The sequence below is a fragment of the Ammospiza caudacuta genome, chromosome 3, assembly GCF_027887145.1.
Source record: "Ammospiza caudacuta isolate bAmmCau1 chromosome 3, bAmmCau1.pri, whole genome shotgun sequence".
Classification (NCBI taxonomy): Eukaryota; Metazoa; Chordata; class Aves; order Passeriformes; family Passerellidae; genus Ammospiza; species Ammospiza caudacuta.
This window is the reverse complement of record NC_080595.1, coordinates 74,787,300-74,809,176: the sequence shown is the minus strand read 5'-3', so window position 1 is coordinate 74,809,176 and position 21,877 is coordinate 74,787,300. Positions and strand designations below refer to the sequence as shown.

The 21,877-nt window shown below is 37.4% G+C and overlaps 1 protein-coding gene across 1 annotated transcript; it reads right to left on the bottom strand.

Annotated features, from left to right (window-relative positions):
* Nucleotides 1-2,430: 2,430 nt before the first annotated feature.
* Nucleotides 2,431-16,675, bottom strand: WDCP (WD repeat and coiled coil containing). Its single transcript, XM_058802637.1, has 3 exons — nucleotides 14,756-16,675; nucleotides 5,794-5,914; nucleotides 2,431-2,597 (listed from the first exon to the last, which is right to left on the bottom strand). Exons 1-3 carry the CDS (start codon nucleotides 16,673-16,675, stop codon nucleotides 2,431-2,433), a joined length of 2,208 nt encoding a protein of 735 aa, XP_058658620.1.
* Nucleotides 16,676-21,877: the final 5,202 nt, after the last annotated feature.

The window sequence follows — 21,877 nt, the reverse complement described above, 5'->3', positions numbered from 1 at the left end:
TGAAACGAACTGTTTTGTCATCTGAATATTTGCTCTTTTTTAGCTCCACCAAACAGAACCAAACCAAACTTTGATAGCTGTTCAAAGAATCTCATTTGATTTCTGATCTCCTCAATATTCAGGTTGTTTTATAGAAGAGTAATGCATGAAAAACTAAAATGGTAATATGACAGAATGACAAATAAATGCCTGGTTATAAGTTCTGAGGGATCTTTAATGCCTGGATAGTTGCTGATCTCTGCTAGTTCAGTTTTCCACCTTCCTAGAGTTCCCCTGTAACATTTTTTGTGTTTCAGTAGCTTCAATTCGAGCGGACCAAACTATGAGATTAGCACCCATAATAGATAATATTTGTGAAAACAATTTCATTGTAGTTTTTTCCTTTATTTGTCCCTAAGTAGCACTCTAAAATAGATCCTCCCATCACTCTAGTTAGTTATAATTAAGTTTTGTTTTGCTTGGGCCATAACATAAGCATTGTAAATACCCAAGACTTATGAGACACAAGGATGTTATTCAAGGGTATTTGCAGGATTAGATACATCTGCTGCCTTGAAATGTGCTGTGTCCTTTAGAAATCTGATCACGTCTTCCCTCACCATGCTATGTCTGTGAACCTTTGTGTTACTTATTTGATTTCAGTGATTTGTGCTGATTTCAATGAAGGAAAGCATGACTTACATCAAATTCTTAAAGCAGTAGTAATACAAATACTCATTTGAACACAATTCTAATGCAAAGAAGCAGGAAATCCAATTAACTCAATAACTATAAAGTAACTGATGTGTTTAATACTTAAAAAGTCATATTTATTTGTTGTTTAGTATTTTTTTTACAATCAGGAATGCTTCTTGAGGCTGCCTAAAGATATCTTTACAAACAAGGTAGTACAAATATATTGCGTGGTATTGCATACCTGTGGTTATTGGTGATTTAGAATGATGATTCCTTTGTCCCTGGGAAGATACTTGCATGAAGAAGACATTTAATTCAATGAAATGAAACTGTTTACTTCTTTCAAGAATTGAAATAGTTCCTTATGAGATTCCTGGCTGCATCACTGCAATGGTACTGATGCCAAACCTCCAAACCTTTTAAGGTCCTTCAGAGCATAGCTCTACTGTCTTGATCCAACTTTTGTATGGGGTGAAGTATTATAACTGGATTTTAGTATCTGTGCCTTATGAATGTTCTTGACATAGTTCCCAGGGAGAGAAAAAAGGCTCCCCAGGAGTATAAACAAGACCCAAAATGCACAGTATGAAAAATAACTCCTAATAGTAGCTTAAATGTCCTTCCTTGTGTGTTTCCCTGGCTGTACAGGGTGAAGCAGGCATGACTTTCCATTGTTCCAGTACAAAATGCCCTTGCACACATGGCTGCTCACTCTACTTTATCCTTCTCTTTGCATTTCAATGAAGAAAAGTTAGGGAGCTCATTAATTTCTTCCCTTATGCCTATTTCTATCACCATAATCATGACAGTTTCATTCCCATGGACCTGCCTGTCTGACTCTCACCTGTGTCTGTATTGTCTCTTGTCTCTCAGGGTGAGGTTCACCTGGCTACAAGCAAATGTTTCTGTTCAAACCGGTCCCCCAGCTTGTGTTTGCAGTCAGTGGAAAGGAACAGGCACTTATTTACTTATTTAACAGGGGCAGTTCACCACAATCAGTTTTAGAAATCTCTGTTAGGGCATAAATAATCTGCTGTAGAAGTGCTTTTCTTTTTCTGACTGATCATGCAGGAGTGTAGATGAAATGTTCAGTGTATACACCTGCATTTAGCCAAATGAAATTTACATTCAACATCTTTGATCCTCAATTTATCTTGCAAGATTTTTTCTTTCTCTTCTGTGTGCATGTATAAGTCTACATGCTGTATAAGACACTGACAGGAGACAGTGATGCAGCCTTTTTAGTAATTAAACATTTTTCATATAAAAATTAGGCATTTCTGAAAATATTGCAGGTTTCCATGGGATCCAGCTGGAACAGAAAAGAGGCTGAGACAGTTTTCTTTTTTTTTTTTTCCTATCCTGGTTTTCCTTAATGAATATAAAAGCTCTTTAGTTGTATTTTCTTCGGGTTTTATGTTAAACTGTACACCAGCACCAGCTAGATTTGTTGTTACTGTGTGATTTTAGCATAATACTGTTCCTCCAAGAACATCCTGGCCTCAAAGTAGACAATAGTCCCTTGGCTCCAGCCATTAATAACAGCAGCTGTGGTGAACTTCACTGTAGTAGGTCCAAAGGAATAGTGAGGGTCCAGCCAACCTGAGGATGCAGCTATAATGAAACCAAGCCACAGATTTTGCAGTTACAATACACAGAAAGTAGTGAAGACCGCTTTCTACTGTGTGTCTGAGAGCACAGAATGTCTCTGTGGTGTAGGAGAAAAGAAGGTCATTGGGGTTCTTTGTTCAGAAATTATGTCACTCTGCTTGGTGGTCGCATTGGGATGCTTTTTTTGTAGGAGCGACTTCCACAGACTTCTGAACTGTCAGTTCCATCCCTTATGATTATCTCTTGTGTGGCTTTGAATATTAATGGCACAAAGCCGTCCTTGTCTGCCGTGAGCACAATCCAAGAAGAGCCTACAAAAATTAAGCAAGAAAAGGAGAATGAGTGCACTGCTGTGGTTACGTAAATGTAGAAGCACGTTTCGAAAAGTCAGTGAGCACGCAGGCAGAGCAGGGTTTCTTTTTGTGCACTAAAGCCTTATTACACTAATGACATTAAGGTCTGACAATCCACGCTCAACACACCTTTGTGCAGATGCAGTGAGGGGCTAAATGAAAGGTCTTGCAAGGTTTGAGGCATTTTGTCCCTTATTTAAATTAAGTTCAAACACAAGACATCTTTGCTAGTTCTAATAAACTAAAAGTATCTTCATCTTCTGAAAACTCAGCCAGCCTTTCAGCTGGCTTTTGTTCTAATGACATCTACTTCTGATTTTCACTCATCTGCTCTGCCCAAATGACAAAGAGATTATAAAAACTGGAAAAGTGGCCAGCAAAAATGATTTTGCTGTACTTGCTCTAGAAAGGAGTAGGGGTCTCCGTCTCATTACTATCAAACCAAGATTGTTCCATATGTTTTCAAATTCATATAGCAAATAGAAGAAAGTTACACTTTGAAGGTGATTTACAAAAGATGATTTACAAAAGCTGCTACAGTAACATTTCTTGTCTTTTAATTATTTATAGAGTCTTCTCCTAAAGAGAATGAACAAAATATGGATGACATTTTTAATCCTTTTTTTTCTGAAAAAAAGGAATGAGATTTAAAAACCAAAATACTTGAAAATGTTTTAAGTTGTCTTTCTGTATTGCATAGAAGAAAATAAACCTCCTTCCACTCTTTTTTTTTTTTTACTTTTCTTAGCAAATTGGCTTAAAAATGAAGCTGTATTTATTTTCTTTAGTGATTCATTTGCCTTTCTTTCTCTCTGGATATTGCAGTTCTCATAGAAAAAAAAAAGTGAATTCTCTATTTTTTTTTCTAGTTTGACACTGTATGGAAAAAAAAATCTGTGGCAACTTAAAACCATTGAGGGAGCCTTTATATGACACACTTTCCTTAGAGCATGTGATTCTGTCATTATTGAGCAGGGGCATTAGCTGGGATATGAGGGGAAAAATGTCCTGATAGGTTCTATGTTGGGATTTTAGATTTTGGGATTTAAAACTGTTTTTAAAAAGGAACTGTAGAAAATCCAAATGAACCATCCTTATTTTTGTCAGTCATAACAAAGCATGCTCCTGGAGAATGTAAATCTCTCCTTTTTTAACCACTAACAAAGCACTTTTCCAGGCTGGTTGTATGTTGTCATGTCACCTGTTACATCATAAGAAGATTGTCTTTCCAAACCATGGATCTTTAATCTTCTGCTCTTAATACTTTCTTTCTAAATCTGAACAGACTTCAGATTCTGTGAGCAGTGGCCCTGAAAGAGGAAGTTCTATGGTCCAAATGGATATTCCATTGTTGATCAAATTGATGAAGCATACTTTTGTGTCAGACTATTGAAATTATTTTCATGCATTGAAATGCTGGAAGTTCTCAGTGTCATTGATAACACTTTCTTGGAAGCGTATCCCATGGAATATTTCAATGGGAAAACCATTCTGTGCAGAGTGTAGTACCCTTTTACTTTGAACAATTATTATGATGATAGGCCAAAAAGAGAGACTCCTGTGTGCTGCTACCAGGGCACTACACAACATACTCTGTTTAGCACAGGTAATGGTATTACAGTCCTGGGCTTAAAGGGCAAACAATGAGGTCGAGCTCATTGCTCTTTTAACTCTGATGATCTTAACAGTATTGCTGTGGACATGAATTTGACTTACAGTTGCAAAGATTTTCCCTCCAATCTATTAATGCTTAAGTGTTTACTCATTGTAATAAATGCCAGGCTGTCATTATAATACAAGCATGCTCTTCATTACATACCCTTTAATTATATAGTATTAAAGGATGGGAGTGATATTTTTAAACTTCACATTTAATATTTATGTTGTGTGTCAAAAGAAACTTGTAGGAATATAAGCAAGTACCATCTAGAATTGAATAAAGAGCTACACAACTGCTTCTGCTCCAAACCTTATAATTTTGCAGGATTTTGGTGAGTTTTAGAAAGATTGTTTCAGTTTTTGTTTTTGTTGAAAGCATACAGACTCAATATCAGAAAATCCGAGCAGAAAGAGGGATATATTAGGATGATTCTGAGACATTATCTTTTGGATATCTCTGAAGTCTAATACATAAAACTGAGGAAAGGTGTTCTGCTAATTAAATATTCAACTGCTCTATAGAGCTGAAAATTTGTTTTCTCAGTTCCCTTGTTTATTATGGGCATTTCTTTCCAAAACCAAGAGCTGGAAATACGGGCCAAAAATGGGCTCCTTCTTGCCCTGCAGCTCTGCATCATGTTGCTGCAGAAGCTTGCTGGGAAATAGCTCAGGTCTCAAAAGCAGGTAGAGTTTTTTCATATGTTCTTGTACTGCACTGCACAGTCAAGGAAGATTCCTGACAAAAATATGGAACATGCATGTCCTTGTCTTCTGGAACAACCTCAGAAAGAGGATCATGATAGCCTGTGATGAGAAAAGCCATCAGAAACATTATAGAGAAATGGCAGTTTGTGTGTTGCTGTGAGGGTGTCACAAAGGAACAGACAGGGACAAGGCAATTCAGAGGCCAGTCTGGGGCCCCTTTTACATCTATCCTTATGAGTTAATCAGTGGTGGGTGGTAAAAATGGGAGATTGGCAAATAGGAACACTGAGCTTCATTTTTTATCTTACATTAAAATAATCCCACATGTTACTTTTTATATATATATATATATATATATATATATATATATATATATATATATATATATATATATATAAAATGTTCTGAGAGTGAATTTTTCTCCAACCTATACTCTGTTGTCCGGGCTGAGACATGCTAGTAAGGACAGGTGAAGCAAAATGCCAAAAGGTTTCAGGAAAGCAATTCTACTATTCTCCTTCCAGGTAACACAGTGTACTGATTATTTTCCCAGCCTTCCTTTGCAGAGGCACCTAACATATTACTCTGCTAATAGGTAGTTTTGCAGGTACTTAGCATTTAAATTATTTCAAGAGTCTGCTGTATTTCAGACAAGGGAAAACACACACTTGCCAAAAGAAGTTAGTTGGCTCAGTTTATTAAATCTGGGGTAATTATTCTGTTGCAAATGCTTCTTTTATATGCTAAAAATCTCAGGTGAAACCAGATAGCAGAAATAAAAAGAACATACCGTGTTTCATTTCAATAACAGGCAGATCAAACAGCTGCTGGACTAAACTCAAATAGATCTTGCCATCACAGAGGAGAACGTCTTTTGTTTCTTCAGTAACTGATCCATTTGAAAAGCTTTTCTTCATATCCATGTATGTAAAAGAAAAGATCTAGTTAATGGATTAGACATTGAGCCTGAGTACTCATAACCATTCTTCTGCTCTTACTCCTTTCAGCTCTTTAGTAATTTTGCCTTTTCTTTGTCTGTCTTTCCTACAGTTTATAGATGACATCATCATGCAGGACCATTCTAAACACAATCTCATAGCCCCATGTGAGGAGGATAAAAATGCCTCTTTGGTTTTTGCTTTGTGAGCTCCTGCAGCTCAAAGCTGCCTCAGCCCTGTACATGTATTGTCCTGGGCTGGGCATCTGTGTGTCTGTGGGGCCTCCCTGCCTGAAGCCAGTTCAGTGGAAGGGCATGTATCACACCTGGAATAATGTTGTTCCAGATGCTGCCCGAGTAAATGAGTACTCTGCTCAGTTTCAGCTGTATGTGTGGGTGGGTTTGAGAGCCATTGGGCGGCTATTCCACCCTGCTAAAATAGCCTCAGGGTTATTTTGGCACAGGGAGTATTGCAGAGAGACTGGACCTAGCAACAGTCTCTGAAAAGCTGTAACATCAAGGTAGCTTGGGAATCCTGTGACTTGCTTTGAGAGCGAGAGAATGTATGGATTTACAGCCTTGTAATTTGCTCTGATATTCACTGAAAGAACACACTTGAAAATAAAGGTGGCTTGTTTCTGTTTCATGAAATTTAGGTGGCCCTAAGAATCAACATCTTTGTGTTTCATCTTTCTTGTTACTGCAAGGTGCAAGGAAAAAAAATTGCTGAGCTACTATGGTAATGGAGTGGATATATATTTGAACTTACATTTTCCTATCTGCTACCATTTAAAAGTCCTTTTAACACTGAAAATTTTCCAATGACTAAATGTTGTTATGAAATAGATGTGGATGGGACATTTTCTTCTAAAAAAAAATTGCTAAATTATATTTCTATACTTTGTCCTGTGAACTGAATTTTGTTCTTTCCATGCTTTCTCCCTGTGTAGTTCCATGTGTTATGTTTTGCTTGTTTCTTTTTCTTTGGCATCTTTATGTTTGCAATACCCCCAGATTTTACATATTAGTTATGAATGGACTGTCTATTTACCCTATTTCATAGACCCCTCTCTTTCATATATTCAAAAGGGATCCAAGGTAATATTTCAGAATGGATTGACAGGATCTCATGTATCCTAACTCCTGTTCTAGTCCTACTCTGTCTTTGTCTACTTCACACCCTTGAATTTTTCTTGCTAATGTAAAACTTACGGTTGAATGAATTCACAACTGCATCTTCAATTTATGTGCACAGTAATCTAACCTCTGACTAAATAAATGTCTCTTGTAATGCTTGTCTTCATTTCTAATTGTGCTGTCTTTTCACAGTTGCTCTCTGTGAATGTGTGCTTTTTTGCTGTGTAACAACCTTTCTAAATTAACCCCTTTCACTTTTCTGTACACAGTGTCTGTGCTGTCATGCAACTGCATTGAATTCTGTAAATCAGAATGTCTGCTGACTGTTGCAAATGTCCTTTCTCCCACTCTGCTATTATTTACTCATGCAGATAGTCTGTGGCTGATTGTTATTTCTTTATTTGTTTGTTTGTTTGTTTGTTTGTTTATCTATCTAATTTTTTATTTCTTGTGAGTGATTTTATTAATAAAAACCATAAAAATTATCTTTCCATTAAATATGTGAACTTTCCACCTTTCAAATGTCTTCTCATCTTTTTTCCATGTGCAAAACAACCAGAAATTTGTTGGTGCATAATTAATAAAGGATATACCTAAGGAATACATCAAAGAAGTATCATTGTCTTAGTCATAAACCTATAGCAGCTTTTTGTTACAGCTGCAACTATATAAGAAAAGTTCTTGGTAATTTTTAAGTATTTCCAAGTTATGTAGTACTTGGAAATTTACCAAAAACTTGGTATTTCCAAATTATGTAGTACTGTATTCTATTGAACCTAAACACACCTGAAACTCAATGGGCTGAATGTTCAGCAGTGGGTTTGTGCTTTGCATAGGCACTGCAAAAGTGCTCTTTGCCTGTGCAGGTGTTTGTGCAAAGCTTTGTCATTGCTGCAATTTGTGGACTAGCACATCTAACAACTATTTCATTTTCCTGAGTTCAGGTTGGAATAACAGAGTTTATTCAAACTGGAACTTCAGTTCATGAATTATAGAAAAAAATGGACTGTACGTGAGACAAGCTCATTGCCTTGACCCAAGGGGTCCATTTTCCACATAGATATGCTTCAACTAAAGAATTATCAGAAAATAATCTAGCTCTCTCTGTCTTGACTTGAAATCAGTTGAATGAAAATGTATACTCAAGATGATTTTGTTCTAGTTTGGTTTCTGTATAGCATTGCACATTATTATTGGAACAGCCATTGGAAGTGGAAGATATTTTTGTATACTCAAAACTGCACAACACCTATTTTTTATCCTAAACAGTTTTTCAAGGACAGACCTGAAAGATCAAGTCTCAGTTGTTTGTCTTTCATCACTTGTCAGTGTTCATATGAGCTATTTTCTCTGTTACATTCTTCTGTTTGTAATGATAAACATAATCATCTTATGCATTTATTTTTTACTTTTTACAAATTCTGTCAGGTCAAGAATCTTTCTCTGTTATAACTTTCTAATTATTTAGCCTTTTTGCTTAATGCTTAGTTTAAGTGGTGATAATGTGCCTTCTCTTGGAGGAATGAGTTCACAGATGTCATATCACAGATTAACTGATTTAAACCTGTACCTTCTTGTGAGGCAGGTAACTCTTAGTATCCCCTTTTTATAGATGATCATACCATTACACAGGGTGCTTAAGAGATTTAGTCAAGGTCATGGAAGTAATTTGTGACAGAGCTAGAGGTACAACTAAAAGCTTGCGTTGGTATTTCCCACTTTCATGCCATAGCCCAAAGACAATTTTCTAGTCAAATCTAGATTTAATATACCTCTTCCCAAAATCCACGTCTGTTTTTGCTATGTTGTTATTTATCTCAATAGGAATCAAAGGATTTGAAATTCCAAGATTAAAATCCCTTGTGTTAGTTGCTTTATCCTAGAACAAAGTTTATTGGTAGACAAAGAACATGTTAATCACAGAATAAACAAATATATTTCCACATACATTAGTTGTATATTTTCAGATTAAGTTTCTTCAGCCAGCTTCCTGTAGTATGTCAAGTGCAACTCTTCTTCAACAAAAACCCAGCAAAAAGAAATGATCAATTCAGTAATTGTTTTCCCTCACCCATGTCAGCCTGCCCAGATCAGATTTTACAGCCTATTAAGGGTGTTCTGGGCAGCAGCCAGCCTGTCACAGCAGTGCCAAGCTGTCTTTCAAAACTCACATTTCAGATTGCAAATATGTAGGAGAAAAGCATCATTTACTAAGGCAAAAGGTTTCATGGATGACATGTTATATATCTCACATATTTGCAGTTTTCATACTGCACAATAAGTGAACATGCCTTCTCTCCCTTTTTTGAACCCCACTGAGCAGTCAGCTGGAGCTGGTTCTGCCTCTTGACCTTTTCTTCATTTGTCTTGTATTTCCTAATGCACTGCCTACACTCTCCTGCCTGCTGAGATCATCTTAATGAACTTAAATTTAACAACTGATGAACCAGTGAGGTAAATGAGAATATGCTACCCCTCAGAATTGTTTTTATTGACGCTGGGTTAGCGATCAGTTGAAGTCTCAATGTGTTCTTCTTGCCCATGAGTGTCTAGGAATGTAAAATGTTTTTCAGATGAGACCTGCCAGCTGTGTGCCCAGTGCTCATCACCTGCTGAAGGATATGCCTCACTGATGTGCCCACACACTGCTTTTGTTCTTTTTGTAACAGTATTGTATTTTAAATTCACAGTCATCTTGTAGTCAAATAACATGTACAGAAGCAGAAATTTCATCTCTTAATCCTGGAATATATTACTATGCACTTTATATTAGTTCATTTCATTAATTTCAATCCTTTTTAAAAATTTATTCTAGACGTTACATAATAGTCACCAATTTACAAGTGTGAAATCCTGATCCTTTACTGAGAATATTACTGACTTTATGTCATATGCAGATTTTTTAAGCATAACTGAGCAAGTCATTGATGAAACTTTCAGATGACACTGAAAATCCACCATGAGAAAATCCACCAGTAATTTTTTCCCTTTTCTTCTATATTGATATAACTATTACTATCTCCATTGCAGCTAATTCCTTAACCATCTTATTTTTCTTCTGTTAATCCCTACTCTCTGCTGTTGAACAAATAATTTCCCCTGTGGCATATTTCAAGTGCTGTACTGAATTACAGGTATTTTAAATATTCTTCATCTCCTTTGTGTTAATAATCTGTTGTTTTATAAGGGAAAGGTATCAGGTTAGCACATGCATTGTACAGTGAATAGTGCTGTAGTTGTCTAGGATTCTGTTTTCATTCTTTTACACCCTTGATTTCAACTGCGTTGTGCTCCACTGGTGATTTCAGGTTTGATACCTTAGTACCCATTAGTCAGCTTGCTTTTACCTTTTACCTTGCAGGGTGAGAAAAAGCTAGTGGATTAGCTAGATGTGGGAGTTCTGTTCCAGAAGACAATGAAAAGACGCTTAAACAGCTAAGGAAGAGAGAATTGAAGAGGAAGGAGAATTATGATTTACATTCTCACTGTGCCTCGTGCAGCATTGCCGCAGGTGGTGTTCATTAGGTTTGACAGATTGCACTGCTCCCCTTCCCTGTCATTATTTCTACTGTTGCTGTGATTCTTGCCTGCTTTTTGGTAGATTCTGTTTTTATTGTGGTGGAGGTATTGATATCTTTCCTTTCCTTACCCTCATATGGGACATTCCAATTGCAACCTTAATTAACCTGGCAGAGACACATAAGCCTGTAAAATGTTTATGCTGGAAGAGACCTGAGGTGCTCAGAGGTGCTTAAATCCCAGTGCAGTTTGCATTTATAGGGCACATCAGCATTCCTGGTGACACAGTGCTGGGATTTCTCTTCTCCTGGCTCTCTGCAGCTACTGTTTCAGGTGTATTGTCATCTAAGATACACCTTTTATGCTTCCATGATCTTTATGTGTGATGTCTACTTTCTTTGTGCAGTATAACTTAGCTCTATTTTTGACATTGTGTGTTCCTTTCCTTTTGTACCTGTGCATCCAACAAACAAATCATCTGCTCTAACAAAAGGAATTGTGTCTCCTCTACAGACCCTGCTTGTCTGCTACTGATTAGTTTTAGAACACTGTTGACAGAATTTGTTCATAACAAATTCCCCAACCTTTGCTCAAAATGTTATCCATGCATTAATCACACAAATTCCTCAACCTTTACTCAAAATGTTATCCATGCATTAATCACACTTTCTCTTGACTACTGCAGGTCTTTCTTTTACAGTCATCCTAAATCTCTTGTTTCTAAATTTCAGGGTAGCTGACTAGTTTCTTACTCCAGGGAGCAGTCATATCAGCTTCCTCTTCCATCATTTTCATGACTTACTTTCTATTGCTCAACCCAAGTCAAAATTGCCCTTTGGATTTCAGAAGGGTTCATGTTCTTATTACAGCTCATCATTTCAGCCGGTCTTTGCTCATTTTTTTGTGCCCCCTTATATTCCCCTTCTTTACATCATGTATTTTCATCAGAGTTTTACTGCCATATGTTTGTATCCTTTCTGTTCATCTCCCAGATATGTGTAAAAAAATATAATACCCACGTTTATTTTGTAGCTGACCTTTGTAGCTGGCAATAAAGTTTCCCATAGCAAATTGTATGAAGATAGTACAAAAGTAGAGATTGACTTATGTACAATTATTGGTCTGTGCTAAGAAAAGAAAGTAATTGTGACTAATTGCTGAAAAGATATTATTTCCTATTTAATTATGCAATATATGCTATCAGTGATATAAACTTTTGACATCATACTGCTTGTGAACAAAATGTAGGAGTTTAAAGATGTTCTTCAGATTAAGATGAATGTTATTCCTCCTGAAGAGGTTTGCCTAAATGCCTTTAATTTGAGATCCAGATTGGCTTTATTTCCACTGTAATTAGCTTCTGAATGAGACTAGTTTAAATATTCTGCAGCTGTTTCTTTTCTGGGGGAAAGGGATGGTATAAGTATCTTTTTGCAAAGCAAAACAGAAAAAAAATCTGTGACAGATCCTCTTTTATTTTTTTTCTTTTTAAATAATGTCTTCTTATTGCATTTATCTGTCTGCCCTCCCACATTCCCCTGAATCACAAACCTGCCTGTGATGAAAGAGCAATAATATTTGCTTTTCAGGGTTGAATGATCAAGTTACCTCTGGTGGCTGAATGCTATTGCAGAAGTGATAGTGCAGTGACATTTCCAAAGTGTGAATGGTCATGGTTTTCTTCTATGGCTATGGGCTACAAAGAATACAAATTCTGGTAGCACTGCATAGATGTGACTTCAGAGGAGTTACAGGCAGACTTGCACTAACATGATAAACAAAGGTTTTGAAGACTGTTAAATGAGCAAACATTATGAATTATTAAGTAATAAATGTTTCTGGTTTTTAAGTTTCCTAAGCAGAACAGGAAGTACACATAAATACGTCAATAACGCTTCTGCACAACAGTGTTCATAATTGATCATTAATTATTGCTACATTTTTAACCATTATGTTTTAAACTTTCATTTTATTTTCTAAATGTATAAATATGGTTATGCAGTTCTGATAATTATATTCTTTAGTGCAATAGACTGCTCAATCAAGACTGAGCCTCTGCCGTGCTGGGGATTATAGAGACACTTAAGAAGACATGCACTTGGCACAGAGAGCTGGAAGATAATGGGCATATTATTGACTGGACTGCAGTGTTCCTAAAGTTTAGAAAGTTTTCCACTGGCTGATATTTATGTCATAAGGCAAAAAAGTTATTTCCTGACTTTCTGCTCTGTGAACACAGGGTCTGGCTGGAGCTCACAGCCCAGCTGGTCTCTGAGCTCACAGTGCACTAAACAACTCCTGAAGGAGGAACAAGGTTCAGATGTCTGAATATAAACTAATCAAAACAACTATTTCTCTGAAAATTATTAGCTGCCTATGAAGCAAATATTTCCCTGTCTGTCTGTAGACCTTTCTGCCAAGTCTATTTTTCATTATTTTTTGTCATCACGCTGTGATCCTGTTAGATTTCAGAAGAGGGGCTGAACTATACAAGGCATTAGTGGAGACTTCCCCAGGAAAGCTGTGTGTGGGAAGGCATTAGTGGCACTTTTTTGAGTCATTGTAATGTGGTGCTAGCAGTGCTTGCTGCTGGCTTAATGTGAAACTAACCTATTCAGATAAATAAGTATTCCTTTCTAAACATAGTTTTTTTAGCAGTATTTAAGAAGCACTTAATTTTTTTGTTGTTCTTTCCAAAGAAAAATAGCAGGTTAACTAATTCTTACTTCTAGTGCAAGCACGTGCACAGCAACTTCAGATCTTAGATTAATGTTATGTGTCACAAATAAAACTTCTCTTGGGAAAGGTTAATCCAATTGACTCCTAGAAACAGGGCTGCTTGCTAAATAAATAAGTTGATTTATGTTAAGAAATCAAAATTAATTTGAACATACTGGAGAACAGAAGGGCTTGCTTCTTGGCCAATAAAATCGTAAATTATTTAAAATAGACATGTTACTTTTCCACCAGAATTTGTATAATGTGTTCAAGTTAAATTATTGACTAATTCAGATCAAAAGCATTCCTTTTATCCAGAAAACCAAACACATCAGAATCTGTTTAAATGCCAAGTAAACACTTGATAGAAAGTAATGACCATGATTGAATTGAGTCACCATTCCCTTAATTACTTTCTAAGGAGTGGTACTTAGATGTCTACATAGATTCCTTTAAAATTAAAGGAAGTAAAATTTGCTTCAGCATCCTCACAATGCAGTGTATTATTTTGACATAATGCTGCTTATGTTGCAGTAGATAAGGATGCATTTATAATTAGCATTTACATCCTGAAAGTGATACCAGTTTTATCACTACCATCAACATGTTCAGAAATCTGATCAGTATAATGTTAGTATTCCTGTGAATAATATTAAAAACAGTAGATAGAAATAATTACCCAACCTACATTCCTTAGTTGAAATTCTTATTGAAGCCAGGAGGAAATTTGCCAAAACAAGGGTAATAGGAACATGGTGGTTTGAAATATTTGTCTAATGAAATCATAATTACATATTGATGGATTAGAAGGTTTTTGTTTGTTTAAGGATTGGTTTTTTCTGAAAATTTTAAGTGGTTATGTGTTTTACAAATTGAGTACATCTCATTTTGCAAAGAATAGTGTTGAGAAATCAAAGCATAAATAAGCCAAATTCATGTCATATCCATTTAAATTTTCCATAAATTGAGATTCAATACTTTGTTTCAGTCTTCCTGTGAGTCTGGCTATCTTCAGACTTTGTATTTGGGCTCAGGTTTAAATTTATTACATTTCTGGTGAGCTACTGTAGCCCTCCATTCATCAGCTTATCGCTGCACTAAACAAAAATATAAGCCTTTTGTAGATTAACAACTCTGGCTCTGTTCTCTCTGACAGATGCATACAAAATCACCCAGTCTCCAAGACAATTGTACATGATCAAAGAATAAACAGACAAATCTCCCATGTTAAGTATCCTCTAAACTATACACATCATCCTGAGTTGTCATTCCAATGACAAATTATAATTCCATTTTAAGTTAAGCTCGATTCCAAACCAAGGTTACATTTCTTATGGGTTGATAAGAATAAACTGCATCCTCTTGATTTAAAGCTAATAAATGCAAGATTGTTTAAAAGTTTGGTTCCTGTCACAGTATTTCTAAGCTGACAAGAAGTTACCTGGTAGGTGACATGCACGACAGGTGGTTCCTGGGAGCACGGGTAGGCTAAAGAAATCCTCCTGCCATTCCTAGCCAAGTCTGTTATTTCAGAAAGGCTCAGCTGTAACTCATTGAAACTGCCACAAAGTCTCTCTAAATTTCTAGATATGTGACTCATTCCCCTTTCACTTGGCAAATTGTTGTTTTTAGGAGAATTCGATGCTTCTTGGATCACGTTGAACTGCACTTTAGGGGATGTTGGTCTGCTGGAAATCCTGCTGGGTGATCCAAAACCACGAAGAGACACTGAGCGATTCATAGGTTCAGCATCCAATGTTTCCAAGGCCAACGAGGAGTCACCTGGGAGCCTTTTTTCATCCAGGTCACTCACGCTTGATGAAGAGCTCTGCTCATAACTAGGGCTCTTTACTTCTTCAATGAGTCTTCTCCTGCCACTTGGAGACTGAATAACTGTGCTTCTTGGTATTAACAACTCCCTGCTTTGAGATTGGTCTTCTGTGGCAAGGTTCTCAAAGAATTTTCTTTTCCCAGGTATATTAACAGAGGATTCAAAGTTATAAAATATATTCTGCTTAGTCTCAGGCAATGCTGAGGAATTTTCTTCCAGCATCAATTCCTTGACCATAAGACGCATTACATACCTGTCTGAACTTGAAGATGGAATGAGATTAGGATCAGGGAACCTCTGCTTGCCAATCAGAATCAATAAGAGTTTATCTGTTAAAAAGCATAGGCCCTTTGGTCTTTCATTTTTTTCCAGCTGGATTTGTTGAATGTGAGGCATGGAGGAAGAGGTTACTGAATACACCAGAACAATATTAGAAGTGTTAGAGGCTACTGCCACAATCTGAGCTCTAAGATCAAAAGCCATTATATCAGGAACCAAAATACCTGGGATGGTGACTTTTCTGGTGGTTGTTACCTTCCTCTCAAAAGTCACCAAGATCAAGTGAGAAGAATCTTGACCATTTGCTGCTGCAGAGTCTTTGCGTTTCAGAGTAATGAGAGGACTGGGATCAGACCGACGGTGGTTTGCAAGGATATGGGTCAAATCCACAGGACCTGATGAAGAAGAGGCAACTGAATCAACACCTGATCTATCTGAATCTATGGACTTTCTTCGTGTGTCCATGGAGTATTCCTCGTCACCAAGCACCAAAGCAGACTGTGAGATTAAAGAACCAGCTTCTGTACCAGAGGGCACATCAAATGCAATGCCTGCATTGATACCACAGATGTTATCTAAAGGAAGCTCAGTAGCTACAGCAATTTGGAAATCCAGAGTGGCTTCTATAGCACAGATATAACCTCCCACATCAAAAACTGGGCAAAAGGAGCAGATATTTAGAGTTTTCTGAGCATTATCCCATATGTAGGAGTGCAGGGTACTGCCTATAGCAACTACTAAACGATTACCATCCTTAGTCCAGCAAGCACAGTGGATGACTCCGCTGGTTTTGATCTCTGCCTTAACCCGCGTATTGTCAGTACGAACAGCATGCAAGACTGAAGCATCTCTTTTTGTAAGCACAGCCAGGACCTCCTTCTTAGGATGCCAGACACAGCCCTGAGAAAGCAGTGGAAATGGCTCACCAACCTCACAAGTCTGAGAAATCAAGGGCTTTTTCTTCTCTGCACTGCTGTAGACCAGCTGCCAAATGCTTACGTGCTTTTTGTGCTGAACAGCGAGCAGAGCTGGGGTGTCCATAGAGCAATATGGGCCCCAGTAAAGCCCATGCACATGTTCAAATTGACCAAGAATGCTTGAGTCTCCAAACTTCAGCTCTCCATTTTGATAGTATAAAGTAGTCAGTATCACTTGCTTCCCATCTGTCCAGGCAATTCCATGCACAGGGTGGATAGCTTGATATAAAGCATTGAGGCCGGTTCTCAGCAGCTTTGCCTTTCCCAGATCCATCTTTTAGGCTTTCTTTCTAATAAGGATAGTTCCAAAATAGAGAATCCATGGAATTTTCTTGCAGATCACCATGAGAAAGTTTTTTTCTCATGTCTCCTTCCCTTCCTTTCCAGCGTCAAGCTGCTAATTTTCTGCTAATAATCCAAGAGTCTATATTGTGAACTCCTTCTCAGGAGGCCTGCAGCTGCTCTTCTAAGTATAAATCCATGTCAAAGCTGCTTTGGCTATGTCTTTTCCTGGGAGGAGTTATCATCTTCATGTGATTGCTAACAAGGTTTAACCAATTACTGTGCGTTTTCGTAGAAGGCTATTTTTAACTCTTCGGTGCTGGGAATAAATTTAAAAATAACACTAATACCTTGACCTTCAGTGAATGAAGGTCTTTACCAAAGAGAGAGATCATATACTGGTAAGCCTAAGTATTAAGCTACAGCCTGAAATAATGACCTGACACTTCTTTCAGCCAGCCTTTGAAGGATGAAAGAAGATTTAAACATAACTGAGAACTGTACAAGGCAGATTGCAATCTGTGATGGGCAGCATCTTTCAAAGAGACAAGATCTGAAATGGCTATGAAAGGAAAGTAGAAAAGGGAAATCATGCTCTGTTCTATTAGTAGTTACAAGAGAACAGAGGAAGGTGACATGAAAAAAACCACAAACACCCAAACTAAAAAGCTCCAAATACATAGTCTAGAAGCAAAGAGAGTGGATTAGTGATTAGCGTTCATTTTACTGGGACATACTTCCTAGCCACAAATATATAGTGATTTCTTTCTTGGTCTTCCTAGCCACCTGTGTCTGAGGGCTGTTCCCTCATTATACAGACAGAATGCAGAGAGGAATCCAAAATTTTCCTGTTTCTCCTAACCCTGCATTTTCCACAATATGTAACATAACATCATGCAAGATCCTTGAGTTGTCAAAGACCAAAAGACCCAACCAATAAATTGCTGTAGCACAGTGGGGCTGTGGGAGGATACAGCAGTTGGGTGGGCTGTGTTGTTTCAGGCCCAGAGCTGGGCCAGATGGACTTGGGTGTCTCCATCCTTCCCTCCTCAGCACAGCCCTCCCTGGGCCTAGCTTGGACAGAGGGTGTGTATGGCTGAGCAAAAATAGTCATGGTGGGATTAATTAACTTAAATATAAGCAACCATTACTATTTTCAGCGCCCCAGGATATCTCAGACAGCCACACTGAGTTGGCAGGTGCAATACAGGACTTAGAGAAGAGTAGTGCCAATCTAGGGTGGCAGCTGGCAACAAAGAGATGATCCCCAGATAGTCCCTGGGCTGCCTAAGATGGCATTAGAAGCTTATAAGCAGGTAAGTGAATCCCATCCTCAGCATCTTTCTGTAATTCTTGTTTTGCCAGTGCATTTCCTTTCAGCTTCCATTTAACTTGTGTCTCTTGCTTTGTAAATCATCAAAAAGGGAATAAATTAAACCTGGGCAAAGGTTTACAAGCTATCAATATAATCACTGTGGTTAAAGATGTAAGACTTAACAATACACCTTCTGCCTCCTTAACTCATTTATACATCATGTATTTGTATATTACCACCTGAGGAAAAAGTTGAAGGCAGTTGGACCTCTGTTGTAAGAATTTTTAATACCCTTTTTCCATGTGTATTTACTGAGGATGGTTATTACCACTAAAGATCTCCCAAATTGGTATAATTATATCACATGCTCATTCACAGCTACTTTTTTTTAAAATTATTTATTGAAAACTACATTCAAAAAAACCCCTTTTTTAAATATTCTTCAAGAACAAGCCAGCAAGGATGACTGGAATAGGTAAAAGTTAAAAAGCTAAATATACAGGTTAGAAGATCCTTTTTTACGCAAGACTCATAAATTCTTTGGTCTCTGTCTGATTTTACCTTACCCTTTGTGGCACAGAGGCCACTCTGCCATACCTGTTTCACCAGGAGTTCTGACAACTTCCTCCAAGTTGTAGCAGGATTATTGGTTTTTTCTATATTAGTGAAAGTTTCTTACTCATAGTAGTTCTAATGAATAGATTGCATTAAAATGCAATCCCAGCAGCTCCATAAATTGACAGAGTCTGTATAACATATATTTATTTTATTTTAAAATATTGGTGTTTCACTGCTTTGTTGTCTCCTGGGTGTATTTTGCTGAAACTGATAAAGCTATTCTTTGGCACAGTATCTCATCTACATTCTGCACCACTGTGCTTTTAATATCCTAACAAAACTGTGTCACAGCTGGATCCTAGCCACCTTAAATGTGGTTTGGATGCAGAAACTTCTGCCTCAGTGTGACTGAAATGCTCAGATGTTTTGCTAGGGATAATGTGTATTCTGCCAGCTATGCTGGCATCTTGAGAGCATGGAATGATTACTTGTGTGGAAAACTGGACTTGATTTGCTGTTGGGTTTTTTTAAATTTCATCATCTCATAAAGCATTTGCTCTTCAGCAGTGTCTGTCACATTATCAGAGGATAATACAAGGCTGAATATGTGAGATTTGCCAGTAAGTTTGTCAGAATCAACCTCAATTTTGGATTTCAGGTCATCTCAGAAACACTGAAGTCTTGAAAAATATTTGCAGCAGAGCTACAGTGAGATTTTCATCTATCTCTGAAGGCTTTGGGAAATAGGACTTCATCTGAAGTCATACTTATGACACAGATATGAAGATGTACTTCATCTGAAACATACTTATTTCTAATTAATTATCTGAGATACACAGATACAAACATGGCAACATCCACAAATTGGATGTTGCCACTGGCATGGTAGTGAGCTGGGGAGTCAAGTAAGTATGAATTTGCTGTGGCCTTTTCAAAACTCTCTAAGGCTCAGTGTTTGTTGAAATCTGCAGGGTTTAGGCACACTGCAAGCTCTATTCTGTAGCAATTGAGTTGGAATTTCAGAATCCATTTGGGATAACAGGGGAATGAATCTTAAATTATGTCATGATTATGGATTTGAACAAGTTGTACTGGGGATCAAAGAAGGCACAAAGTGAATAAAAGAGACATTTAACTTTTGTTTGGCACAACATCATTTTTTAAAAAACAGGATTAAAAAGAGTGGGAAAAAGAAATTCCCTTCATTCAGTTAGCATATTTTTCTGAAAAAAAAAATCCCATCACCTTGGTACGCACAGATCTCTATAGCACATACTCAAAATAAAGGCCTGTAATTGAAAACTGCCCTGGAAACACCACAGTTAGAAATCTGAGACACTTCAGTGAGCAACCACAGTCTTTACACCTACAGTAAGCTAGATTCTGATCTATTAGCATCTCTGAGCCTCTGATTAGGTCTGGTGTAACTGAGATCAGAATGTCACCTTTGGCTTAAACAAGATGTTTCACTGGTGGCACCTTGGCTGGCTCTCTCCTGCAGAGTAATTCCAGCCAGTCCTTGGTGCTTTGGAGGAGATGGTTTTTAGAAGTACATAAATTGAACACTGAGTTGCACATGGCTGCCAGTTGGTAGATATGAGTTCTCATGGTTCATAATGAGTGTTGGAAAATTAATCCAGCCTTCATCATTGCAGAGGGTGAGCTGCCTTTTCTTATAATACTGATTTATATTGATATTTTTATACATTGCTCTACTTGCTATTCAGAGAGAGTGTAAATACTTCTTGTGTCCAAATGGATTAGAGCTAATGAATTCCAGGTTCTTAAATATATTTACCTATCTCTTGTCTATCACAGTGGGAGATTGAATATTTAGATGTCTAAATATTTCTGTGGATCCGAGTTCAGTGCCTTGCTGGAAAAGCTGAATTTCAGACTTCATTTTCTCCTTTAGTCATGGTAAAATAACTCTTCCAGGCTAAATCTTGCTTCAAGTTAATTAAATAGATGTTAATATTCCTGGTGACTTCAGAGGAAGAGAGATTCAGCTCAATATGTAATAAAAATGTAAGAGTAATATTTTTTCTAATATTAATTTAGCTCAGCTTCATGAAATGTCTAATACTTGGTGGTATTTTCACTTCAAAAGTAAGTCTGTTTAAAGCTACTCACCATGAATTCACCAATTTAAGTAGGTGTGTCATTTACTTCAACACTTTTGAGAAGCTTGAGTATTTATTTACGTAATAAATGCATACTAAATGTCTCTATTCCTTCACACTGACATTTCTTTGCCTCAAGATCTGATTTTAAAAAGTACTTATCTGTCATAAGCTAACTTGAACAGAATGTAAAAATTATGCGCAGTTAATAAAGAAACAAAATACGTAATCTGTCAGAGCAGATCCACTGATCCACGCCTTGTAAATCTGAACAGGGATATATCTGTGGGCTCTTCTGACAGGGATATGTCTGTGTGCTCTCCCCGCTCTCAGAATAGGATTTTACTCACCAACTACACATTTTTTGTATGTATGTCATGTAAAGTGGGAAACACCTAATGAAATACTGTATTTTTTACATACATTTATTTAAGAAATTGCTGAGAAGTTTGGTTAATTAATAAAAAAACACAAATGCAAATTATTTTGTTAAGGCAAGCCCCTCATCTTTTCTATGTGGGCTACATTCAGGAGGCAGGAGGAGACTTCAGGCAGGAAAGTCACCACTTCTTTCTGTTTTTTTCATATGTGCAGACCCTTGGTGTTACCTTTCTGGAGCAACTGCCTGGGCCAAGGGTACCAGGCTGGCTTCATCTGTCATCTCTAAATAGAGGCACCTAGCATGGGGACACATATGATGGACAAGACACTGCTACAACAAGACAAAAGTTTTGCCTTTTTGTAGAAGTTTATAAGTTCTGTGAGCTCACTTCTACTCTCAGGGATATGCTGCTAGATGGCAACTCTCTAAATGTCATACGTGTATGACTGACTGCAGTGACCACTCTGACACTGGACCTTGGGTTCTCTGAGATCCCTCTGGATCTCAGGGAAGGCACCAGAGATGCTCCATCATTTGAACTGGAGCTGTCCATCATTCTTGCAGGTGTGTTTTCAACAACTTTCTTGATCTTTGTGGCTCTTGGAACTCCCTTTCCTCTGTAACAGAAAGGCAAATATGCAATTCTAACAGAGAAATCCAGCACATCGCAGGGAGTAAAGTTGGTGAAGCAGTTGTTAATTACCCAAGCCTTCCCTTTTATAGTTTAGAGTGACACTCTAGTCCACTGGAGTGGAGAGAAGAGAACCAAATCTTTTCAGAAGGCCATTTAATTCTCACTCTTATCAAGGGCTTAAT

Coding starts and splice junctions, on each gene's coding strand:
- WDCP (XM_058802637.1), bottom strand. CDS start 16,675: ATGGATCTGGGAAAGGCAAAGCTGCTGAGAACCGGCCTCAATGCTTTA. Junction 5,915..14,755: donor TCGTGCATGTCACCTACCAG/GTAACTTCTTGT, acceptor ATGGATATGAAG/AAAAGCTTTTCAAATGGATC. Junction 2,598..5,793: donor TGTTATTGAAATGAAACACG/GTATGTTCTTTT, acceptor TAATTTTTGTAG/GCTCTTCTTGGATTGTGCTC.